The sequence below is a fragment of the Budorcas taxicolor genome, chromosome 19, assembly GCF_023091745.1.
Source record: "Budorcas taxicolor isolate Tak-1 chromosome 19, Takin1.1, whole genome shotgun sequence".
In the NCBI taxonomy this organism is placed as follows: Eukaryota; Metazoa; Chordata; class Mammalia; order Artiodactyla; family Bovidae; genus Budorcas; species Budorcas taxicolor.
Genome location: NC_068928.1, coordinates 60,768,642 through 60,792,212, shown reverse-complemented (window position 1 = coordinate 60,792,212; position 23,571 = coordinate 60,768,642). Strand labels below are relative to the sequence as shown.

The 23,571-nt window shown below is 48.7% G+C and overlaps 1 protein-coding gene across 1 annotated transcript in view; it reads right to left on the bottom strand.

Moving 5' to 3' along the window:
• Positions 1-4,171: 4,171 nt before the first annotated feature.
• Positions 4,172-23,571, bottom strand: part of LOC128064446 (ATP-binding cassette sub-family A member 9-like) — a 62,626-nt gene continuing 43,226 nt past the window's right edge. Inside the window, exons 29-39 of the mRNA XM_052657146.1 lie at positions 23,064-23,184; positions 22,277-22,394; positions 21,521-21,612; positions 17,019-17,179; positions 15,919-15,994; positions 15,757-15,851; positions 14,614-14,733; positions 14,314-14,454; positions 13,807-13,886; positions 11,488-11,543; positions 4,172-11,163 (exon numbers count right to left, since the gene is read on the bottom strand). Coding sequence (XP_052513106.1) covers positions 11,068-11,163; positions 11,488-11,543; positions 13,807-13,886; positions 14,314-14,454; positions 14,614-14,733; positions 15,757-15,851; positions 15,919-15,994; positions 17,019-17,179; positions 21,521-21,612; positions 22,277-22,394; positions 23,064-23,184 — 1,156 coding nt within the window. The 3' untranslated portion in view covers positions 4,172-11,067. The remainder of the gene's footprint in view (positions 11,164-11,487; positions 11,544-13,806; positions 13,887-14,313; positions 14,455-14,613; positions 14,734-15,756; positions 15,852-15,918; positions 15,995-17,018; positions 17,180-21,520; positions 21,613-22,276; positions 22,395-23,063; positions 23,185-23,571) is intronic.

The window sequence follows — 23,571 nt, the reverse complement described above, 5'->3', positions numbered from 1 at the left end:
ATAACCTCAGAATTTAGCATATTAGTGACCCAATAAAAACTGAGGACTTCCCTGGTGGTCAGTGGTTAAGAATCCACCTGCCAATGCAGGGGACATGGGTTCGATCCCTGGTCCCGGAGGACCCCACGTGGCGAGGGGCGGCTAAGCCCGTGTACCACAACTGCCGAGCCCGTGAGCCTGGAGCCGGCGCTCCGCAGCCAGAGGAGGCCCCGCAGCGAGAAGCCTGCACACGGCGCCGAAGGCCCAGCGCAGCCAACAATACTTAGAGAAGTAAATAAAGTGTCTTCAAATTAATCGAATAAGTGAAAGAAGCGGCTGAAACACTGAAGAAGCAGGAATAATGGTACGTGTACCTACAGGCATGGAAAGAGAATAGAAGCGCACGTGGAACGAGAAACTCGCGGGAACGCCTTCAGCGCGGAACTCATCACTAGGGTGGCGTAGGCGGCCCAGGCCTGAGAAGAGCCGCGGCTCCGTCTCAGTAAGCGCCCCCGGGGGCGAGCTCTCAGGGTGCGCGCAGCGCCCGTCCTCCCGGGCGCGGCCGCCTCCGCGCCAGCCCCAGCCTCGCTGCCCTCTCTGCGCGCACCTCCGCGCTCCGGCCGGGTGAACGCGGCCGGCCCCCGGAAGGTGCTCTGGGAGCTCAGCCTTTGCGAAAGCCCGTCTGTAACTTGGCCTCGGGCCCCTGTTACCCGCATCCACCCTTGTTAGTCCTCCATGACCTGTAACTTGGGGTAATTTTTCTATTTCAATGTGCTCTTGGTAGCTTGCTTGCTTTCTTTTTTTTCCCCAGAAATTCTTCACATTTTCTGATCTACCAAGTGTCTCTCTTTTTTACACTCATTACACATTCATTTTTCTCATCTTTTTCACAGTCTCTAAGGATGTGGAGTCAGGGGGGAAGGATGTATTTATCTTGAAACAGAAATCTTCCATCTAAGATTGAGATAGCCGGGGACTTCCCTGTCGTCCAGGGGCTAAGAAGACTCCATGTTCCCAGTGCAGGGGCCTGGGTTCCATCCCTGGTCAGGGAACTAGACCCCACGGGCCACAACTGAGAGTTGGCTTGCCACAGCTGAAGATCCCACGTGCCACAACTGAGGCCCCGTGTAGCCTCATAAATAAATAAATAAACGTATCTTTTTAAAAGCAAATAACAGAGAAACCAAGCAGCAGAGAAACCATTTTCCACTTCTTATGCAAGACTCCCCACTTCCTATTATATTTGAGAAAGAAGAACGGGCATGCTGCTCTTCATAAAGGCTTTACTGAACACTGGGGTAAGCTATGGCAGCGGAGTGAGGCTCCATTAGCCTTCTGAAGCAAAACCTTGAGTGTCTGGGAGGAGTTCTTCAAGTCATCATGAGATGGAGCGGTGAAAACTGGACTTCTTTGCATCAAAGTCTCAGGAACAAGGAAAAAGAGAAAGCACACTTCATTGTCATCGATTTTTTAAAAAGACAATTTATGGAAGAGCCCAAGTGGTTTGTTTTCCTTCCGAGATTTATCACAGATAAGTAGGTTCAGAGCCAAGCCTATTCTTTTGACTTGGAAAAGGCACAAAAGAAGTCATACTCAGAGCTTCATGGCATGGCTACTGAGTTTCCTGTGAGCAACTGTAAAGCAAATGGTGCTGTGAAGATTTTTTTTTATCGGTCTTGAATACTTATCCAAAGTTCGTGAAATTTCAAATTCCCCCCTTGACCTTGAATAACTTCACTCTGGCACATTACCCAAACTGTAGAAGATCCCTTGTAGAAGAAAATGCTCAATAGTTGGCTCAAAAAGGTACAGACCGTGAGTTTTGACTGCGGTTTTGTCCAGTTTTACGCTTCTTCTCTATGAAGGGGAAGCATCTGATTGCTCATTCTACTTCTGCTGGAAGTGGTGTGACGGCTGCTCTATGGTTTATGAGACAAGACAGATGAATTTTTATGTGCTGTCAAGTTCTCGTAAACCAGCATTCATGCAGTTTACAGAAAAAAAAAAGGTTTCCTAATAGACTGTCACCTGATGGTTATTTTCATAGTGGACGACTTTTAACTTCCCCTTTGTTTTGTGGACTGTTCTAGACTGAGACACACCACCCTCTTTCCCAGACATCGCCTGCAGCTGCAGCATTGCCAAGCGTCCATTTGCTGTGAAATTTGGCCAGACTGGACTAGCTCCTTTGAGATATGGCTGCAGCCCTTTTAATAATGAAAAATTATTTCACTACATCTTAAAACCGTATCCACAAATGGTGTATCATTTTACATATGCCTGAATTTCTATCCATTTTTTCTCTCCTCACTCAGTTAGTTTTCCTGTTTTTTTTTAAATTTTTTTGCCCATGTACTAATAGTCTTTATTAGTACTTTATTTTTATTGTAAGCTGTCTCAACTCCTTTAATCAAGATGAAGTGAAGTGTTAGTCACTCGGTTGTGTCTGACTCTTGGCGACTCCATGGACTATAATTTTCCAAGTTCCTCAGTCCATTCGGAGAATTCTCCAGGCAAGAATAATGGAGTGGGGTGCCATTCCCTTCTCCAGGGGATCTTCCCAAACCAGGGATCGAATTTGGGGTTTCCTATAGGCAATTCTTTACTGTCTGAGCCACCAGGGAAGTCCAATCAAGACAAGATGGTATGAAAAATGAATAATAATTGAGAATATTGTATTCTGTAATGGAATCATTTTCTTTTACTTTGAAAAAAATTTTAAAGTCTTTTTTGATGTAGAACATTTTAAAAGTCTCTGTTGAATTTGTTACAGTATTGATTCCATTTTTCTTGTTCTGGTTTTTTGGCTTCATGGTGGGTGGAATCTTAGCTCCCTGACTAAGGATCAAACCTACACCTGCCCCACTAGGAGACGAAGTCTTCACCATGGGGCCGCCAGGAAAGTCCCTGACTGTTTTCTTTTAAAATCCTTGTACGTTTAAGCTAAGAGGCATGTTCATTGTACGGGGTGACTAAAATCTAACACATAAGCCATGTAATGCTTTCTGCATCTGATTCCCACAAAAATCCCAAGAGAGGAAATACTTGAGAAGGAAGCTCGTCAGCAGCCCCTCGAAGGGGTTCAGAATGAGTGTCCCCAACAGGTGCCATCTGGGCACGTGGGTCATCCTGAGCTGAAGGCAGCTGAGACCCTGGGCCCTCAAGAGAAACATTGGCCCTTCTTCCAGTTACCTAGGAAAATGGAAAAGGGGGTCTTTCCGGGAGGACCCCTTTTATCTGAGTGGCCCACCTCGAATCACTCAACACCTGCTCTTCTGCTTGTCCCGTGAGTCCCCTCCTCCCCTCGGAAGCCCAGGTCCCTGACCATTTCTTAGCTCGGGAGGGCGTGTGTATTCATTCCTCGTCTTACCCTTTGGTCTTTGAACCTCTTGGGTTTGTATGAAGCTACATTTGTTTCCCTCCTGTTACTCTGTCACATGTTGATTTGATTATTAGACCGGCTGAGAGAGTCTTTGAGGAGTAGATGAAACCTTTTTCTCACCAACAGCACCATCCTTCTCCTCCCAGAATTCATACCCTCCTTCTCTGAATTCTTTGCCAACATCTTTTTGCCCTGCTGGGATTTCTTAAAGGAGCCAGGCTCTTCAATTTTCTGAAACACAGAACACCATTTCTCCGTAACGTCTCATCTTTTGAATGGTAGATATGCAGCATAGAGTTTCAGAAGTTTGCATTCACCTAGACATAACCATCTCTTTGTATTTGTTTTTAAGCATCTCTGCTATTCAAAATCCCTCATCAGAGAAAAGGAAGGAAATGGCCTTTTATGAAGGACTCTCCAACAAGCAGAAACTGGATGTGACATTGCTGAGACAGCGGGGACTAAGTGCCCAGCAGCTGTGGTTTGCATTTTTGCAATAAGTCCAATAGAATCTCATACTGAATGATCACAAACCATGGCCATGATCTCTCTATAAAAACTGGTTCAGGTGGCAGTTCTGAGAATAAAAAGCTCTGGGAAGTCTTCTGTCCTCTTCTTCCCAATCCCCCATCTTCCAATCCTCTAGGCAATTAAAATAATTATCTTAAAGTTTGTTGGTGTTGGCCTTCTCCAAATTGGAAAGGGGTCTAGGTGAGGTGGTAAGCTTTTTTTTTTTTTAATTAAGGTTGTGATAAAAGAAAAAAAGAAATTTGTTTATCATACTCAGAAACTGAAACAATTTCATAAAAGTAACCTTGTTTTTCAGCGTTTATACAGAGAAATGGAATCAGGGTAACCTGTAGAGACACTAAGACATTCCTGCAGGCTGGGCTCAGCCACATGCCTCTGCCCACATTATCACTGCACTGATCCAGCACTCGCACCTCCTCTCCACCCACAGAGAACCACATCAATGCTTACACAATGGTCTCTACAAACATGACATTGATGCTATAAAAATGAGTGTCTTAGAAAACAAAGCGGAACATGAGGGGTTTGGGGCTTCAAGGCTCTTCCTGTGGGAGAAACTTCTGCGTCACTGAGGATCAGGTTCCTCCATTAAATCATCCAGCTCCTGCTCCTTGGAGAGCCCCAGGAATATCTGAAATAGAGACAGGAGTGTCACACTGCTTCTCATGGTGCTCGTGAGTGCCCAGCGTGTGCACACCTTCGGCCTTCATGTTCCGGGGATGGTAAGAAAGCGTGAAACAGGCCCACCTGCGCCAGGGTGCGCTGGGGCGGCCGTGCTCCTCCAGGTCAAAGCTCTGCCCAACTGAGCAGAGAAGGAGGTTCGTTAGGGGTCCACATAGTTTTACATCCAGATGGTCCCATAAGTCAGCATATAGTACAAACCTCCGGGAGTTTTGTGACGGACAGGGAAGCCTGGCATGCTGCAGTCCATGGGGTCGCAAAGAGTCGGGCACGAATGAGCGACTGATAGACTGAGAGTACAAATCAGTTTTTAAAAAATCTTAAATAAAAAAGTTAAGGTAATTATTGTTCATGGTTTAAGCACAGAACTCAGTTGAAAATATAGCAATCCATTCACTTGTGTTTCAGGGCAAAGGGCTGGTATTATGTCTGTGAGCTGCACAGTTATTGAGAGATGCATTTAAGGGATAAATGATGCTGAGAAGGCTTTCTGCCCCTCATGTGACCAGAAAGAGGGAAGAGGTGGAAGGAAGATGCCTTCTGGAAAGGGTTGTATAAGATTATAGAGAAAGATGCTTGTGACCTCTTGCCGGAAACCATGCCAACATGCCCTCAATTGGATTGAAGACCCTTCTTATTGACCAAAGTAGATCGAGAAGGGTGGTAAGAGCCCGGATCGGTGCCCAGCAGATGGGTGATGCATCCCCAGCAGTACCAGGCTGGTGCCAGCCACGGTGCCAATCGGGAGAGCTGGGAGGGACCGTGGTCCAGGTGGCCGGTTGCTTGGCTCCCAGGATGGAAGGAGGCTGCATCATGGACCATGGACGCCATGGGCAGCGGTGGGAGCAGCCTCCCAGAACCAGGAGAGTCAGACCGCTTCCTCAGGAAAGCTGGCAAAGAAGCAAAGATAGTCTGTGAGCCGTGACAAGGGAGAGAGAATACCGATGGATCCTGGACATTTCAGAGAAGCAGAGTACATGGGCTTGGATGGAGCAGGCATCCGAACCTGGTGGTGCCGGGGGCCATGTGGGCAGCTTTACGGTGTAATGAACACAAGAAGACTGTCTTAGGGGCCAGGCAACAGGTCAGCTTCTAAGGCAATAACACAATACACACATCCAGATAAAACTTAATTCCAAATACATGTGCATCTGCAGTCCACAAAGAAATACTGATATTCTCCTAAATGCAGGTATTACTGAGTTTTGACTAGTATTGTTTTATTGGCACACACACAGACAAATACATAGAAACACCCCTCAAAGCAAAACTCACTCCCATTGGCCCCCAAACACGCACGCAAGATTCTCCACCCCCTTGATTTTCTGGTCCTACAATTCAGTCTGAGAGTTTAACTTTTAAATTGAACACAGTCCGTCACGTCCCTTTTTTTGTCATGCTGATGGATTAACTTATGATTTGGAATGATCCGCTCTCCGGGACCTTATTTCAAAGCTTATAGCTCTTACTCTTCTCTCATTTGAAGGAAGCTTGGGCTAAACGTGGAGCATCTTCCACTGGTAGCTCCTAGACCGTCAGAGACAAGAACCTGGGGCCAGAGGAGAGGAGAGAGAGGCGGGTGCGTCTGCAGCGGTGGAAGCCAGCTGAGACATCGCTCGGGGCGGGTGGGCCGAATGAATGAATGAGGGGGGATCCACAGCAGCAGCAAGAGGCTGAGAACAAGGAGAACGGGGGAAGGAGAGCAGCCCGAGACGGTTCAGGGTCCTTGTTCCCTGGGATGGAGATGAGCCAGTCCTGGTATAGATTTGCCAAGATCACTTTCCGCCTACTTTTCTTTAAGATTTTTTTTTTTAATTGGAGTACTGTTGATTTTGGACTTCCCTGGTGACTCAGAGGTGAAGAATCCACCTGCCAATGCAGGAGGCGTGGGTTTGATCCCTGGGTCGGGAAGATCCTCTGGAGAAGGAAGTGGCAACCGACTCCAGTGCTCTTGCCTGGACAATCCCATGGAGAGAGGGGCCTGGTGGGCTACGGTCCATGCGGTCACAAAGAGTCAGAAAGACTTGGAGAGTGAACAACAGTTAAGTGGTTTATGCAGGATATTATCAGTTCAGTTCAGTCGCTCAGTCGTGTCCAACTCTTTGCGACCCCATGAATTGCAGCCTCTCCATGACCAACTCCCAGAGTTCACTCTGACCACTGGAAAAACCATAGCCTTGACTAGACGGACCTTTCTTGGCAAAGGAATGTCTCTGCTTTTCAATATGCTATCTAGGTTGGTCATAACTTTCCTTCCAAGGAGAAAGTGTCTTTTTAATTTCATGGCTGCAATCACCATCTGCAGTGATTTTGGAGCCCCCCAAAATAAAATCTGACACTGTTTCCACTGTTTCCCTATCTATTTGCCATGAGGTGATGGGACCAGATGCCATGATCTTCATTTTCTGAATGTTGAGCTTTAGGCCAACTTTTTCACTCTCCTCTTTCACTTTCATCAAGAGGCTTTTTAGTTCCTCTTCACTTTCTGCCATAAGGGTGGTGTTATCTGCATATCTGAGGTTATTGATATTTCTCCCGGCAATCTTGATTCCAGCCTGTGCTTCATCCAGCCCAGCGTTTCTCATGATGTACTCTGCATAGAAGTTAAATAAGCAGGGTGACAATATACAGCCTTGACATACTCCTTTTCCTATTTGGAACCAGTCTGTTGTTCCATGTCCAGTTCTAACTCTTGCTTCCTGACCTGCATATAGGTTTCTCAAGAGGCAGGTCAGGTGGTCTGGTATTCCCATCTCTTTCAGAATGTTCCACAGTTTCTTGTGATCCACACAGTCAAAGGCTTTGGCATAGTCAATGAAGCAGAAATAGATGTTTTTCTGGAACTCTTGCTTTTTCGATGATCCAGTGGATATTGGCAATTTGATCTCTGGTGCCTCTGCCTTTTCTAAAACCAGCTTGAACAGCTGGAAGTTCACGGTTCACGTATTGCTGAAGCCTGGCTTGGAGAATTTTGAGCATTACTTTACTAGCGTGTGAGATGAGTGCAATTGTGTGATAGTTTGAGCCTTCTTTGGCATTGCCTTCCTTTGGGATTGGAATGAAAACTGACCTTTTCCAGTCCTGTGGCCACTGCTGAGTTTTCCAAATTTGCTGGCATATTGAGTGCAGCACTTTCACAGCATCATCTTTCAGGATTTGAAATAGCTCACCTGGAATCCCATCACCTCTATTAGCTTTGTTCGTAGTGATGCTTTCTAAGGCCCACTTGAGAGGCAGATTAAAAAACCAGCACCCTTGGACTTGTGTATAGGTGAATTTGCTGTGAAAATATTCCAAGGACTCTACCTAAAATTGCCTGCAAAGGGCAGCATTGTTCTTCCAGAGGTCTGCACCGCCATCCACAGGGCAGGAATTAGCCACAGGTCACAGCTCTAGCGCATCCAACCTTGAGCAGAAAGACAGAGAATATGTGTGGGCAGTGTGGTGATTAGCTAGGAGATTTGTTCCTTCATTTCATTGCAGCATTCCCCCGATGCTTCATGCGTAATAATAATATCACACCTTTCTATAGCCCTGATCAACCAATGCCACACAATTATGTCCTGTTGAGCCTCTCCTGAAAACAGCAGGACTTGACGGCTCCCGAAGGGTATTCAGTGCAGGAAGACAGTGTGTCTCAGCGGAATTTTAGCAAGTAAAGAGAATCTGGAACAGGCCTCAGTTTTCTGGGAAACATGCCAGGGATGGAACTTGAAAACATGAGTCAAGGCTTCGGAGCAGGGAGCCAGCAGCCTGCCCTCGACGCGACCCTGAAGTCCCAAACCTGGAGTGACCAGTCCCTCTCCTGCGTGGGTCACATTGGCCACAAAGAGAAACCGCGTGGCCGCCGCAAACTCGTCCCTCGGCTGGGAGCAGGCTGGCTGCCGCCCGGAGCTGTCATCCTGTTGGTTACGAGCAGGATGATGCTCCGGTCGGTGCCGTTTCCTGGAGGCAAAGCTCAGAGGAGAGGTGCGGAGCGGTGCTGACAGGAGGCATGTTGGCCAGGGCCCGCCAGGGGGAGAATCTGCCTGCGGTGGCTGGATGAGTTGAGCGGCAGTCTAGACAGAAGCGGACCGGAGCTCACCCAAACCCATGTCCATTGAGTTGATGATGCCATCCAACCATCTCGTCCTCTGTCGTCCCCTTCTCCTCCCACCCTCAATCTTTCCCAGCATCAGGGTCTTTTCAAATGAGTCAGCTCTTCACATCAGGTGGCCAAACTATTGGAGTTTCCACTTCAGCATCAGTCCTTCCAATGAACACCCAGGACTGATCTCCTTTAGGATGGACTGGTTGGATCTCCTTGCAGTCCAAGGGACTCTCAAGAGTCTTCTCCGACACCACAGTTCAGAAGCATCAATTCTTCGGCGCTCAGCTTCCTTTTAGTCCAACTCTCACATCCATACATCACCACTGAGATGGACCTTTGCTGGCAGGGCCTTTGTGGTCCCTCTTCTTAGAGAAACACAAGCGTCCTCAGATTAGGGCCCCACCTGACAACCTCGCTTATCTGTTTACAGGCCCCACCTCCAAACACAGCCACCCTGGAGAATGGATCTGTGAGTTTGCGGGGAACACAGCTCAGCACATGACCGGAAACAGTAAGGAGAGCAGCAGCAGCAACGACTCAGCTGAGTAAGGATGGACCAGAGAACCACGCCGATTGCAAAGTGTTTATAGGATGGACAGGCCACAGCACATGCAGACAGAAGAAAGCGGCACCTGTGAAGCTCTAGCACTGTGCAGTAGACCGTCACATCACAAGAAACGGAGAACAAAAACATGCTTCAAAATGATCAGCTCAGTTCAGTTGCTCAGTCGTGGCCAACTCTTTGTGACCCCATGGACTGCAGCACACCAGGCCTGCCTGTCCATCAGCGACTCCCGGAGTTGACTCAAACTCATGCCCATCGAGTTGGTGATGCTATCCAGCCATCTCATCCTCTGTCATCCCCTTCTCCTACCACCTTCAATCTTTCCCACAGCAGGGTCTTTTAAAATGGGTCAGTTCTTCACATCAGGTGACCTAAGTATTGGAGTTTCAGCTTCAGCATCAGTCCTTCCAATGAACATTCTGATGACTGATTTCCTTTAGGATGGACTGGTTGGATCTCCTTGCAGTCCAAGGGACTCTCAAGGGTCTTCTCCAACACCACAGCTCAAAAGCATCAATTCTTCAGCACTCAGCTTTCTTCACAGTCCAACTCTCACATCCATACATGACCACTGGAAAAACTATAGCCTTGACAAGACGGACCTTTGTTGGCAAAGTAATGTCTCTACTTTTTAATATGCGGTCTAGGTTGGTCGTAACTTTTCTGCCAACAAGTAAGTGTCTTTTTAATTTCATGGCTGCAGTCACCATCTGCAGTGATTTTGGAGCCTCCAAAAATAATATTGCTTTATGCCATAAGGGTGGTGTCATCTACATATCTGATGTTATTGATATTTCTCCCCCCAGTCTTGATTCCAGCTTGTGCTTCTTCCAGCCCAGTGTTTTCATGATGTACCCTGCATATAAGTTAAATAAGCAGGGTGACAATATACAGCGTTGACGTACCCCTTTCCCAATTTGGAACCAGTCTGTTGTTCCACGTCCAGTTCTAACTGTTGCTTCCTGATCTGCATACAGATTTCTCAAGAGGCAGGTCAGGTGGTCTGGTATTCCCATCTCTTTCAGAATTTTCCACAGTTTGTTGTGATTCAGAATTGTAGGATGTGTTTTTAAAAAACTTTCCTCGACTTTAACGTTCAGTTTCTCAGTACGACCATTTTAACGGGTTTCACGTTTCCTGTATCATCACAGCAGATGAAGCATGACTGTGCAGTGAAATCTGAGAAGTGACAGAAAACGGAGGAGTAAATTAAGAACAGGTGAGAAAGGAACGGAAAGAGCAAGACTGCGCTGCCGTGAAACGGTCAGATTCCGCCCCTCTGCAGCAAACGGCCAGCGTCCTGTCTCACTTTGTCTTTGTTGTTCAGTCATTGTTTAGTCTTGCCCAACTCTTGTGATCCTATGCAGCCCGCCAGGCTCCTCTGTCCATGGGCTTTCCCAGGCAAGAATCCTGCAGTGGGCTGCCATGCCCTTCTCCAGGGGATCTTCCCGACCCAGGGATCAAACCTGTGTCTCCTGCATCGGCAGGCAAAATCTTTACCATTTAGCCACCTGCCTACTTAAAAAGATGAGAAAATAGTTAAGATTTTAAAGGTCAGAGAAAGAAAATTATTTTCTGTATCATTCTCAGAAACATAAAAATTCCATAATCAGGTGCATTTTAAAATCGGCTGCTGTATGAAACACTGGGTTCAGTTGCTGTTTCGGAGGCTGCCTGGTCCGCTGAGCCTCAGCGCTCTGACCTTACTCCTTAATCCCACTATCCAGCATGTTATTGTGAAAAGTGATGATGTGAGTTTCAAAAGCATTCTGAAATCATATCTGAGCCAAGGTATATTGACGCTATAAAATGTTGTCTTAAAAATCGCGGATTTGGGCTTTAAGGCTCTTCCTGCAGGAGCTTCCACTTCACGGACAGATCAACTTCCTCATCAGAATTGTCCCACTCCTGCTCCTTGCAGAGTTCCAGGAACACCTGCAACAGAGGAAGAAATAAAGAGATGGGGTGACCGCTGCTTCCTGTAGCCCCGAGTGAGTGCAGAGTGTGTGCACATGGATCTTTATATTCCGTGAAGAGTAAAGTGTTAGTCACTCAGTCGTGTCTGACTCTCTGGGACCCCAAGGACTGTAGCCCGCCAGGCGCCTCTGTCCATGAGATTTCCCAGGCAAGAATACTGGAGTGGGTTGCCATTTCCTTCTCCAGGGGATCTTCCCCACCCAGGGACTGAACCCGGATTCCCCACGCTGCTTTACCGTCCGAGCCACCTGGGATGCTGTGGGATGTGTATGACGGACCCACCTGCTCCAGGCTGCACTGCGACAGGCTGTACTCCTCCAGGTCGAAGTTCTGTTTAACTGCAGAAGGACGGATGTGTATTAGGACTGCGAATGTCTTTCATTTGCAAATTTGCCTAGTCTTGTACCAAGGGCACACACGGACAGATCTGAAATATGCAAGGTGGGTAATGAACTTGGATTGAGTACAGGAATGCCCGTTCCCCACGTGGTCCTCTCTCTCATCATAGAGCTCGGCCAGAGGGGCCACAAGACTGGAAACAGGGCGCGAGGCTCTGGATTGGCCGTGCGGGTCGTGCTGAAGGCTGGACCACTGCCTCCAGCCGCTCTGCATCCGCCCTCACTCTCCTCCACCCCGCTCTCTGCTCCAGAGCCCGACTCGGGGGGCTCCTCCTGGGGGGTTCCGCCAGTGGAAAGCCCAGGAGGAGGGACAGAGAGAGAGGAGACAGAGCTTTCATCCCTCCTCCTCTTCCCTGACCCCAGGCATGTCCTTGGATTCAAGGTCACTTCTTCCATCAAGATGGCAGATTCTCCCCGACTCTGCTCCCAGAGTCCAGTCACCGCCTCCTCTCTTCAGCCCTTTGGACCCAAGAACAGGAACCCTGGTGTCAAGCGCAGCCACAGGCGACTGCACCGTTCCTAGCACCTTGCCAAAGAGCCCCTTTATGAGGAAAAGTTCCTGGAATTTTACTTGTTCATTTTTTAAATTTATGGCTTTTTTTTTTGGCTGCTTGTGGGATCTTCCCTGACCAGGAATCAAACCTGCACCCCGCACTGGAAGCTTGGAGTCAACCACTGGACCACCAGGGAAGCCTGGAATTATCCTGTTTTTGAGTTTCCTACCTTTTACCCTTGTGGACTGTGCCTGAGAGTCCAGACATGCAAATACATAAGAGAGAAGCACCCGGAGTGGAGAGGAGACCCTGGAGAGTGGAGACTCCTCGCGGACAGTTAGTTACTAGGCAACAGTGAGCTACGAGACCACCGTCGCCCCGGGCCTCTAGAAGACCTTGCTGTTGCTGTTTAGTTACTCAGCCGTGTCTGAGTCTTTGTGACCCCCTGGACGGTAGCCCGCCAGGCTTCCCCATCTGTGGGATGTCCCAGGCAAGAATACTGCCGTGGGTTGCCATTTCCTTCTCCAGGGGATCTTCCCGACCCAGGGATTGAGCCTGTGTCTCCTGCATTGCAGGCGGGTTCTTTACCACTGGGCTGCCTGGGAAGCCCCTAGCAGAGCCACTAGACACCAACCACACCCCCAAGCACACCACCAGCTGTGAAAGCCAGAAACGCAAGGAGCCCAATGTTACAGCGCGGCATTTCCGCAAACCACGGGTGTGCAGCCGCCCTGCGCCTGGCATGTCCGTGGCGCTGCTTTCCCAGCGGCATTTCCTCACTTTGTCTTTCTGTGTCACATGTTGCTAATTCTCAAGATATTTCAAATGTTCCATTCTGATTCTATTTTTCATGCCGATCCGTGATCTTCGATATTATTATTATAAAAAAAAGATTACCACTCGTTTAAGACTCAGATGGAGGCTCTCATTTTTTAGCAATAAAATATTCTAAATTATGGCAAGTAATTATGATTTTTAGAAATAATGTTATTGCATACTTAATAAACTGTGGTACAGTGAAAACATTTTTTTTTAGATATGGACCATTTTTAAAGTCTTTACTGAATTTGTTACAATATTGTTTCTGTTTTATGTTTTGACTTTTTAGCCTCAAGGCATGTTGGATCTTAGCTTCCCCGACCAAGGATCGAACTTGCACCCCTGCACTGGAAGGTGAGGTCTTAAACACTAGACTCAGGGAAGCCCCCTAAACACCACTTTTATACGCCCTGGGAAACCAAAACACCCATGAGACTGCCTTTATTGCAGCATTCAATATACAGTGATGGTCTGGAACCCAACCCACAATACCTCTGAGGTCTGCCTATCTCCCCAGAAGTTGCCAAATTGAAACCTTACTATTTACTTGTAGTATGTGAAGTGAAAGTCTCTCAGTCGTGTCCGACTTTTTGCGACCCCATGGACTGTATACTCCCTGGAATTCTCCAGGCCAGAATACTGGAGTAGGGAGCCTTTCCCTTCTCCAGGGGATCTTCCAGACCCAGGGATTGAACCTGGCCTCCCGCATTGCAGATGGATTCTTCACCAGCTGAGCCACAAGGGAAGCCCTTATCATATAATATAGTATACTACACTTACAGTATAATGTCACGTTTTAGGCCCATGTATTCAGACTTCTTATGCTAGTTTTATGCAAGACTTGAACGTGATCAGTTTCCAGAGGCTCGCCTCGCAGCAGGCACTCTCACCTGTCTCTAAACAGAAGAAGGCGTGTGATAAAGGGTGCACATCCTCAACAGGCAACTTGTAGACCACCAGGGAGGCGAACCTGGAGGCGAGGAGAGAGAGAGCTAAATTCAGGACCCGGAGGCACGGCCGCGAACGGTGCCCTGTCTGGGAAGGGGCAGCAGGCTCATCCAGGACTTGGCTGTGCGCCTGGAGCTACCGCAACATTGTGAACTCAACTGCAATCCAATTATAAAATAAATAAATAGGCTCTTGAAAATTAAAGGAAAAGAAATAGGAAGAATGTTAATTCCCTTACAAGAATCAGCTTCCAACCAGGACTTGGTTTTCTTATTTCCCTCCCGTGCTATCCCTTGGAATTGGCTCTCTCTCTACTCACTGAAGTCCTCATGATTCCCATATAGTTTTAATGTTTTTTTTTAAGAATGAGAAGATGAAGCTTTTCTATCTTTGCCATCACAGAAAAACAGAGCAAAGACCAGGACAAAACAGAACGAGCCCACATTGACCTCTCCTGCCGAGCAGCCTGAGGGAAGATCCTCAGGACCTCGCCGTGCAGAGCCTCCAGCCGGGCCAGGCTCTTCAGCTTCATCTCCAGCAGGTAGCCTCTGCCGAACTTGCTCTTCAGATGCTGGATGGAGCCGACGCACCTGGAGGTGAGAGGAGGATCAGCTGGCAGGGGAAGCGAGGGGAAACCCGCTGGGGATGCAGGGCCCTGGGACCAGGGCAGCCGGCCAGCCCAGCCCCACGCAGAGACCACCGTGTCGGGGAGAGGCCCTCGCTCAGAGCGCGCCTGGGGACCCACCCACCTCAGGCTCCCGGACACCATGACGGCCACACGGTCGCACACGGCCTCCGCCTCGGCCATGGAGTGGGTGGTCAGCAGGGCGCCCCGCGCCGTGTTTCTCAAGGAGGCCTGGATCAGCTGCCTGAAGTGAGGCCAAGGAAAATAAACGTCAGTTAGCGGGGATGCTCCAGACAGTGTGAAAGAAACGTAACGACGTTCCCACTGGCACTCACGAAACAGACAGAGAATTCAGATTCACTCCTCAAAGAAAGGAGGTTCGGAGGGACAACGGGCACAGAAAGAACCAAGCAAACAGTGTCTCGTTCGGAGCAGGGCTTGGGCTGAAGGCAAGGAATGACAGTAGGTGCAAGCTTGTCTCCAGAGATGCTGCATGTCAGTAATATTTATGAGAAGGCAGTAGGAGGGAAGACGAGACCTCATGTGAAAGCGTGATGATATGTCCAGAAGCTCAGAATGACAGATTTCAGAAAATTCTTAAAGTGATTAGAGAATATATTGAGTATAATCTATAACAAATTTTGGAATCATTATATTGTACAACTGAAACTAATAAATATTATACATCAATAAAAGAATTTTTAAATAACATAAAATGAATATTTTGCAAGTCAAAAAAGACAATACACTGGAATTTACTCTTCTCTCCGTAGGAATTATGTATTGGGTGATGTTGCAAAAGATTTAAACTTAATAATAGATTGATCCGATTAAATATAAAAATGAGCCTTGAATACTTACTTGGAAGAGCTAAGATGAAAATGAAATTTTTAGAGTGAGGATTGAGTTACAATTACCTTTTTCTCCTTAACACAAACTGGCTGTGATATGGCGTCAGGACTTTCTTCTTCATACTGTTTTTTCTGGTAATGTGGGACATCTTTCCCTTTATAAACAATGGTTTAATTTTTTTTTTCTTTTTTTATTGCGTCAAGGACATTTTTAGTGGGAAATTTCAGACTTTCAAATAACAACCGCAAAGCGGTTGCTTAGGTGCATTCATACAAGTGAGTCCAAGGGGAAGGAAACCTGTCAGCACATGAAAGATCACTACTCTCACCACTGGGTCTGACATGACCAGCAGTGCTTTCGAGGGTCAGCTGTGACAGGTGCCACATTCGCTCAGGGGTGCCCCGACGCCCCTCACCACATCTGCAGCTGCCCCTCGGGGTCCATCCCTGTGGTCGGCTCGTCCAGGAGCAGCACGGCCGGGCTCCCCAGGATGCTCAGCGCGAAGCTCAGCTGCAACAGAGAGGAGCCGCGTCGGCACCGGCCTGGGGGCGCACAGGGGAGCCCAGCCCGGTCCTACCTTTCTCTTGGCCCCCTCGGGTAAGGCCTTGGCGGGGAGTGCCATCTGGTCTTGCAGCTTCAGCGCATCCGCCAGCCTGCGGGAAGCAGGAGGAGTCAAACCCACAGCACCCTGCTCAGGGCGGGGGATGCGTTGGGGAGAACCAGCAAGTCAGAACAGATGCAGAGAGTTTAAATGAGGCTCAGAGTGATCCTAAAATTGAAACCACCTAGGGTGTTTTATGAACCCTTCTTGCAGACTCATTTCTGCAGTAACTTCTTTCTGTACTGAGAACAGTGAGTATATGATCCTATACGATCCTGCAAAGATCCTGCAATCCCACACTAGGGCAGACATCCAGAAAAGATGAAAACTCTCAATCTGAAACCGCACATGCACCCCAGCATTCACGGTGGCTCTATTTACAGTAGCCAGGACATGGAAACCACCCAAATGCCCATCAGTGGTCAACTGGTTTAAGAAGGGGTGGTGCACAGAAGCAATGGGAGATTACTCAGCCGCAAGGAAGAATGAAATATCGTTGCTTTCAGCAACGCGGATAGGTCGAGAGAATATTACACACCGTGAAGTTAGTGCGAAGGAAGTCAGACAAAGGCAAGTAGTATATGATGTCACTTATACGTAGAATCTAAAAATATAATACAAGTGATTCTATAGACAAAACAGAAATAGGCTCACAGAGCTAGAGAAACAAGCTTGCAGTTACCAAAGGGGAAGGGGGTGAGGGGCGGGATAAATTAGGACTTTGGGTTTAACAGATACAAACTACTATACATAAAATAGCTATGCAACAAGGATTTCCTGCAGAACACAGGGGACTGTATTCAGTGTCTTGTAATAGCCCATGATGGAAAAGAATCTGGAAAAAATATGACTGAGTCGCTTTGTTGTACATGTGAAACTAACGCCGTATTGTAAGTCAGCTATACATCAGTTAAGAAATGATAACACATGGCCTTTTTCTCTCCAGGCGTAAGGCTAGCGAAAACACTGAACTGGGTCTAGACGGTCCGCAGCATGGAGCTATCAGCACCGCCCGCCTCATTCTGTGTGAAGGTGTCTCAGCCCAGGTGGGGAGCAGGTGAGGCCCCCCCACGCACCTGGCAATAGCGGCCGCGGCGTCTGCCCTCCGCAGCCCTTTCACAGCGGCCGACACCTCGAGGTGCTCCCTCACAGTCAGGCTGGGCCACAGCGCGCTCTCCTGGGGGCAGTACCCCAGGAACCCCGGGGGCGCCCCTCCGCTGCCCCCTGCGAGCAGCACCTGCAGAGACAAGGCCATTCTCACCTTCCCTCCAAAACCACGCGTGTAGGCGCTGAGCGTTATTTCAGCGGTGTCCTCCTGCTCACTCGGGGCCAGGAGCCCAGAAGTGCGTGGGTGGTCGCCAGCTCTGGGGAAAGACGCAGACACTCCACGCGGTGACAGGACAGCTTCTCTCACAGTTTGGACTTCGGTGCCAAGTCCATGAAAGAGTCCTGAGTCGCGTACTTGGCTGTCTAACTGTTGTTGTTTAGTCACTATGTGGTGTCTGACTCTTTGTGACCCCAGGGACTGTAGCCCTCCAGGCTCCTCTGTCCATGGGATTTCCCAGGCAAGAATCCTGGGGTGGGTTGCCATGTCCTCCCCCAGGGGATCTTCCCGATCCAGGCAGCCAACCCGAGTCTGTCTCCTGCATTGCCTGGCAGATTCTTTACCACTGAGCCACCTGGTAAGCCTGGTTGTCCAATGCTTGACTTCATTTACTGATCCAAGCATCCCTAGGAACAGGTATTTGTTGAAGATTCTGTTTTTCCAAAGTTAAAATGGTTACAATTACGGGATATTTCACAAGTATATTGTGAAGATTAAATAAGCTAGTTTTTTCCAGCCCTCCTGCCAGGGGACATCTGGCCCGTATGGAGACACTTGGGTTGTCCTGGTTGAGAATCTAGTGGGCTGAGGCCAAGGATGCTGCTAAGTATCCCGCAATGCACAGGAGAGCCCTTCACAACAGGGATGATCTGGTCCAAAGTGACACTGGTGCCACAGTGCTGATCAACTAATGTGACAATATGGGATAAAAAGCTTAAAAAACATGGATGGGCCTAGACACGGTCATACTGAGTGAAGGAAGACAGAGAAGCAGAAATATCGTATGACATTATGTGTAGAATCTAAAAAGAAATGGTACAAATGAGCTTCTTTAAAAACAGAAACCTCAGATACACAGAGGACAACACCCTTATGGCAGAAAGCGAAGAAGAACTAAAGAGCCTCTTGATGAAAGTGAAAGAGGAGAGTGAAAAAGCTGGCTTAAAACTCAGCATTCAGAAAACTAAGATCATGGCATCTGGTCCCATCATTTCATGGGAAATAGACGGGGAAACAATGGGAACAGTGACAGACTATTTTTTTAAGCTCCAAAATCACTGCAGATGGTGACTGCAGCCATGAAATTAAAAGATGCTTGCTCCTTGGAAGAAAACCTGTGACCAACCTAGACAGCATATTAAAAAGCAGAGACATTACTTTGCCAACAAAGGTCCATCTAGGCAAGGCTATGGTTTTTCCAGTGGTCATGTATGGATATGAGAGTTGGACTGTGAAGAAAGCTGAGCGCTGAAGAATTGATGCTTTTGAACTGTGCTGTGGGAGAAGGCTCTAGAGAGTCCCTTGGACTGCAAGGAGATCCAAGCAGTCCATCCTAAAGGAAATCATTCCTGAATATTCATTGGAAGGACTGATGCTGAAGCTGAAACTCCAATAACTTGGCCACCTGATGCGAAGAACTTACTCCTTGGAAAAGACCCTGATGCTGGGAAAGACTGAAGGTGGGAGAAGGGGACGACAGAGGATGAGATGGTTGGATGATATCACCGACCCGATGGAAATGAGTCTGAGTAAACTTGGGGAGTTGGTGATGGACAGGGAAGCCTGGCGTGCTGCAGTCCATGGGGCCACAAAGAGTCGGACACGACTGAGTGACTGCCGTGAACTGATAAACAGAAACAGACCCACAGATGCAGAAAAACACTCATGGTTGCCAGGGGGATGGGCTGGGGGAAGGGATAGTTAGGGAGTTTGGGATGGACACATACACGTGGCTCTATTTAAAACGGATAACCAGCAAGGACCTGCTGCCCAGCACAGGGAACACCGTTCAGCGTTCTGTGGCAGCCTGGGTGGGAGGGGAGTCTGGGGGAGAATGGACACACGTGTGTGTGTGGCTGAGTCCCTTTGCTGGCCACCTGAAACTATCACAACACTGTTAGTCGGCAATGTGAAATAACAAGATATTTTTTAAGTTTAAAAAAAGAGAAGATAACAGAAACAAGCATCCTCACCCCCCAAACCCCAACATGTCCCCAGGGCCAAACCTGAGAAATCCTGAACTAAGGCAAATGGAAGCTTCTCAGCACTAGTCTGGCACATAGGAATCAATAAATACTTGCATTTATCATTTTTTATGAGCCAGAGAGGGTGCCATATAATAATAATAACAGGTATGTATGTTTACCAGTGCTTACATTTTCTGTGTTTTAAATTATTTTGGCCTCAGAAACACCCGACCTGACTGGGGCATTAGCTGGATAGGCCTGCTTCACACATGAGGAAACAAACGAGCCTCGTTTGTTGGAATCGTGCAGGGGGCCGTTCGAGGTAGAGCTGGGAGTGGGAACCGGGGCCTGCCCTGGGTTGGCAAGCCCTCGACGTCGGGGCTGTATCGTCTCTGCCCAGGACTGAGGAGGAGAGCCCTCGCTAACCTGGCCTCCTAGGGCTTTCAGTCTAGACAGAGAAACACGAAGCACACCAGCAAGCACACGCGCGAGTGAGTCACAGCGCCCGCCGAGCACACACGTGAGTGAATCCAGATCCTGCCGAGCACACGCGCGGGTGAGTCACGGCGCCCGCCGAGCACACGCGCGGGTGAATCCAGATCCCGCCGAGCACACGCGCAGATGAATCCAGATCCCGCCGAGCACACGCGCGGGTGAATCCAGATCCCGCCGAGCACACGCGCGGGTGAATCCAGATCCCGCCGAGCACACGCGTGGGTGAATCCAGATCCTGCCGAGCACACGCGCGGGTGAATCCAGATCCCGCTGAGCACACGCGCGGGTGAGTCACGGCGCCCGCGGAGCACACGCGCGGGTGAATCCAGATCCCGCGGAGCACACGCGCGGGTGAATCCAGATCCCGCCGAGCACACGCGCGGGTGAGTCACGGCGCCCGCCGAGCACACGCGCGGGTGAATCCAGATCCCGCCGAGCACACGCGTGGGTGAATCCAGATCCTGCCGAGCACACGCGCGGGTGAATCCAGATCCCGCTGAGCACACGCGCGGGTGAGTCACGGCGCCCGCGGAGCACACGCGCGGGTGAATCCAGATCCCGCGGAGCACACGCGCGGGTGAATCCAGATCCCGCCGAGCACACGCGCGGGTGAGTCACGGCGCCCGCCGAGCACACGCGTGAGTGAATCCAGATCCCGCCGAGCACACGCGCGGGTGAGTCACAGATCCCGCCGAGCACACGCGCGGGTGAGTCACAGATCCCGCCGAGCACACGCGCGGGTGAGTCACGGCGCCCGCCGAGCGCTTTCAGGGCCACAAAGGTGTGAGTCCCGAGGGTCTCGCAGTGGGAAGACCACCGAAGGCTAGCGGGAGGCAGGGTCATCAACAGAACCCAGACCCTACAGGGCCTTTTGCGGCCCCGGTGAAGGATCTGCACGCGCTCCAGCCGCAAGGTTATAAGCATGGCGATGGTATGAGCACTTCTGCATTTTCCTAAGGACCACTCTGGCTGCCGTGGAGTGAGAGGGGAAGGGAGACCAAGAGCATCATCAGCTTCTCGTGGTGAGCGTGCCCTCTGGCCTTCACCTTCTGACCAGTGTCAGCACCGTCTGCCCTTCAAATGTGCGACACTGTGGGACTTCCTTGGTGGCCTGGGGGCTAAGACTCTGTGCTTCTAACGCGGGGGGCCCAGGTTCAATCGCTGAACCTGGGATTGAGCCCTGTAACTTCAGGTTCAATGCCTGAATCCCAGTTCAATGCTGTGACTAAGACCCACTGCAGATAAATAAATAAATATTATTTTTTAAAAAGAACAACGAAAAAGACAAAGTTGCAATACTTCAGTCCTCTGTCCATTACTTTCCACAACTTGGCCCAGACATAGCACCCCACTGTATTCATATACTATTGTGGTTTTTTGCTTTGGAACTTGGACAATTTTTCACTAATCTAAGATTTCTATTTTCTGAATAAATCCTGGATCTTGGCAGTCCAATTCAACAAGTTCTCAGGATATATAACTAAAAAAAAAAAAAGAAAGAAAGAAAAGAAAGACCATGAACAAAGCTACTGTTTAGCTTTACTTTCCCAAATGTTTCCTGTGAATGTATTTTTCACTCAGTAAAAGGCATGGTATAGATAACACGTAGGCTTCAGTGCCTATTTTTGGAATTAAGGGGAGACAGTTTTCATTAATCCTCTTCATTCAGTGCATAAATCACATTGATTAATAAGAAAGGACCAGATATATATTTCTAAGATTGGCCCCTATGGCCATTGGAAAACGTTTGCTCTGGGCAGCACCGATAAGCGCATTTCCACGTGTTACTGACCTGCCCTGCGGTTGGCCTCGCGTCTCCAGTTATCATCTTGACGGTTGTGCTTTTGCCTGCTCCGTTGTGTCCCAAGAGCCCTATAACTTCACCTGAAAGAAAGAGGTACACTCAGAATTTTACCTTACAATGCAAGTCACACAAATGCTGTTCCATGGCTCACTGTGTGTCAAACCACAGGCATCATTTCACTTATTCTTCACGCACATGCCTGAGTGTTGCCACTAGCTTCATTTTGCAGGCAAGGAAACGGAGATGCAAAGAGAATGAAGAGCAAAATGACCAAGGTCATGCAGCCAATCTGAGACTGAGCTGGAATCTGAAGCGCTTTTTTTTTTTTTGCATTTAACCAATACGCTGCAAAGCCTGCTGTTGGTGAGGAAGGATGTACTGCGGCACCCCCGGGGGTCCCTTCCTGGGAACTAATCCCTGTTGTGAAATTAATTATATCACGTAAAAAAGAAGTCCATCCTTCTTAACAGAAGGACCGCCTCCTTTTTGGTCATTGTTCTTATTGTTGCTCTTTTCTGTGTGTCTGTCTGAATGGAACAGAACTGTCTTCCTTTGCAAGGAAACACCATTATAATTATAGCTGAGATTTTCCACAGCCTGGCTCGGCTGTAGCCTGTGGAGGAGGGCTGGCTGCCCTCCGGGTTCCTCTGCAGATGGCCCCGGATTCAGACCCTCCCAGGCCCTTCAGGAGACCTCACGGTCCCGGGTCAAGACGGCTCTGCCAGCAGAACGAGTGGTTCCCACCTTTTCTCACGCAGAAAGAGACATTTCTTATGGCTACTTTTTTCTTCCTCTTGGCAAAACAGTTTTTCTTTCTGCCTGCATATTCCTTCCGTAGACAGCTGGCCACGATGGCAGGTTTCTGGAAAAGCAAGGGAAGTCCGATGCAGCTTCATTCTCACTGTGAAACGAGCGTGTGTTCCCTCCTCCCCGGGTCCAGATCTCTCCTGCTCGATACCATGAGTCAGACCAGCCCTCCCCTCTAGAAACTGCCATTTTCCAGCAAACTCCCCCAGTCTTATACATTCCTTCAGGGAAAAGACATCTGTACTCTATCATATGATTCCTGCTTGCTCTTCCTCTGAAAACTGGAATAGAGACATCCACTCAACCAGTAGGTCTGTGAAGATGTGTGTTCACGCACACACACCCACAGGCACACAAATATACACAGAGACACATAAACAGACACACCCAGGCACACAAACACATACACACCTCAGATGAACTCTCTCCCCTGAACTGCTTGCAGTAAACTTTACTCAGTGTAGAAAACTTACAAAGTCTCGCTTTGGTTCTGTGATGATTAGCTTTATTTGCCAAAACTATGACTCTGAAAAAGGCATGAAGTCAGTGTGTGTGTTCCTCGGTTCTCTCATCTTTGTGGGCACTGCATATTCACAGAAGTCAAACGATGGGCTCCATGTGTAAGAACTAAAGAGCCTCGCGTGTTTTCGGAAAAGTAAGACTGCACACTGGCCCCCTTGCCCTGAAAGAATCAAGCGTCCCACGCGTGATTTCACGGCTCTACCTCCTCCGAGTCCGGGGCGGCCACGGCGTTTGCTGTTCTCCTTCTTTCCATCTGGACATCTTCATCCTCTCCTTCAGGTTTCTCTGGGTTTGCAAAAACAGCACTGCTCCTTGGCGAAATTCTACAAGCAAAACAGTGCGAATCTAAGAGGTTTCCAGCTGAAAAACGTGTACCAAAGTGGTGAATTCTGCATGTACTGCGATCAGTTATTTGGACAGATTGAGTAGCTGTGGGGCTTTCCTTGTGGCTCAGCTGGTAAAGAATCCACAGCAAAATCTCTAAGTTTCCAGTCGACACTGTTCTCCTTTCAAACAGCCTTGCTCCTGGCTTTCTGCCTGAGCATAACGCTCCTTACTGGTCGCGACTTCTTTTTAAATAATAAAACAGTCCACACTTCTCTGGAAAAGGCTTTTGAGGCAGGGTTGCACGTGGAAGGAACCTAGGAACTATAATTTTAGCACAGATACATCAGAATTCTGAAGGCTTTGGGGCAACAGTGGACCAAAAT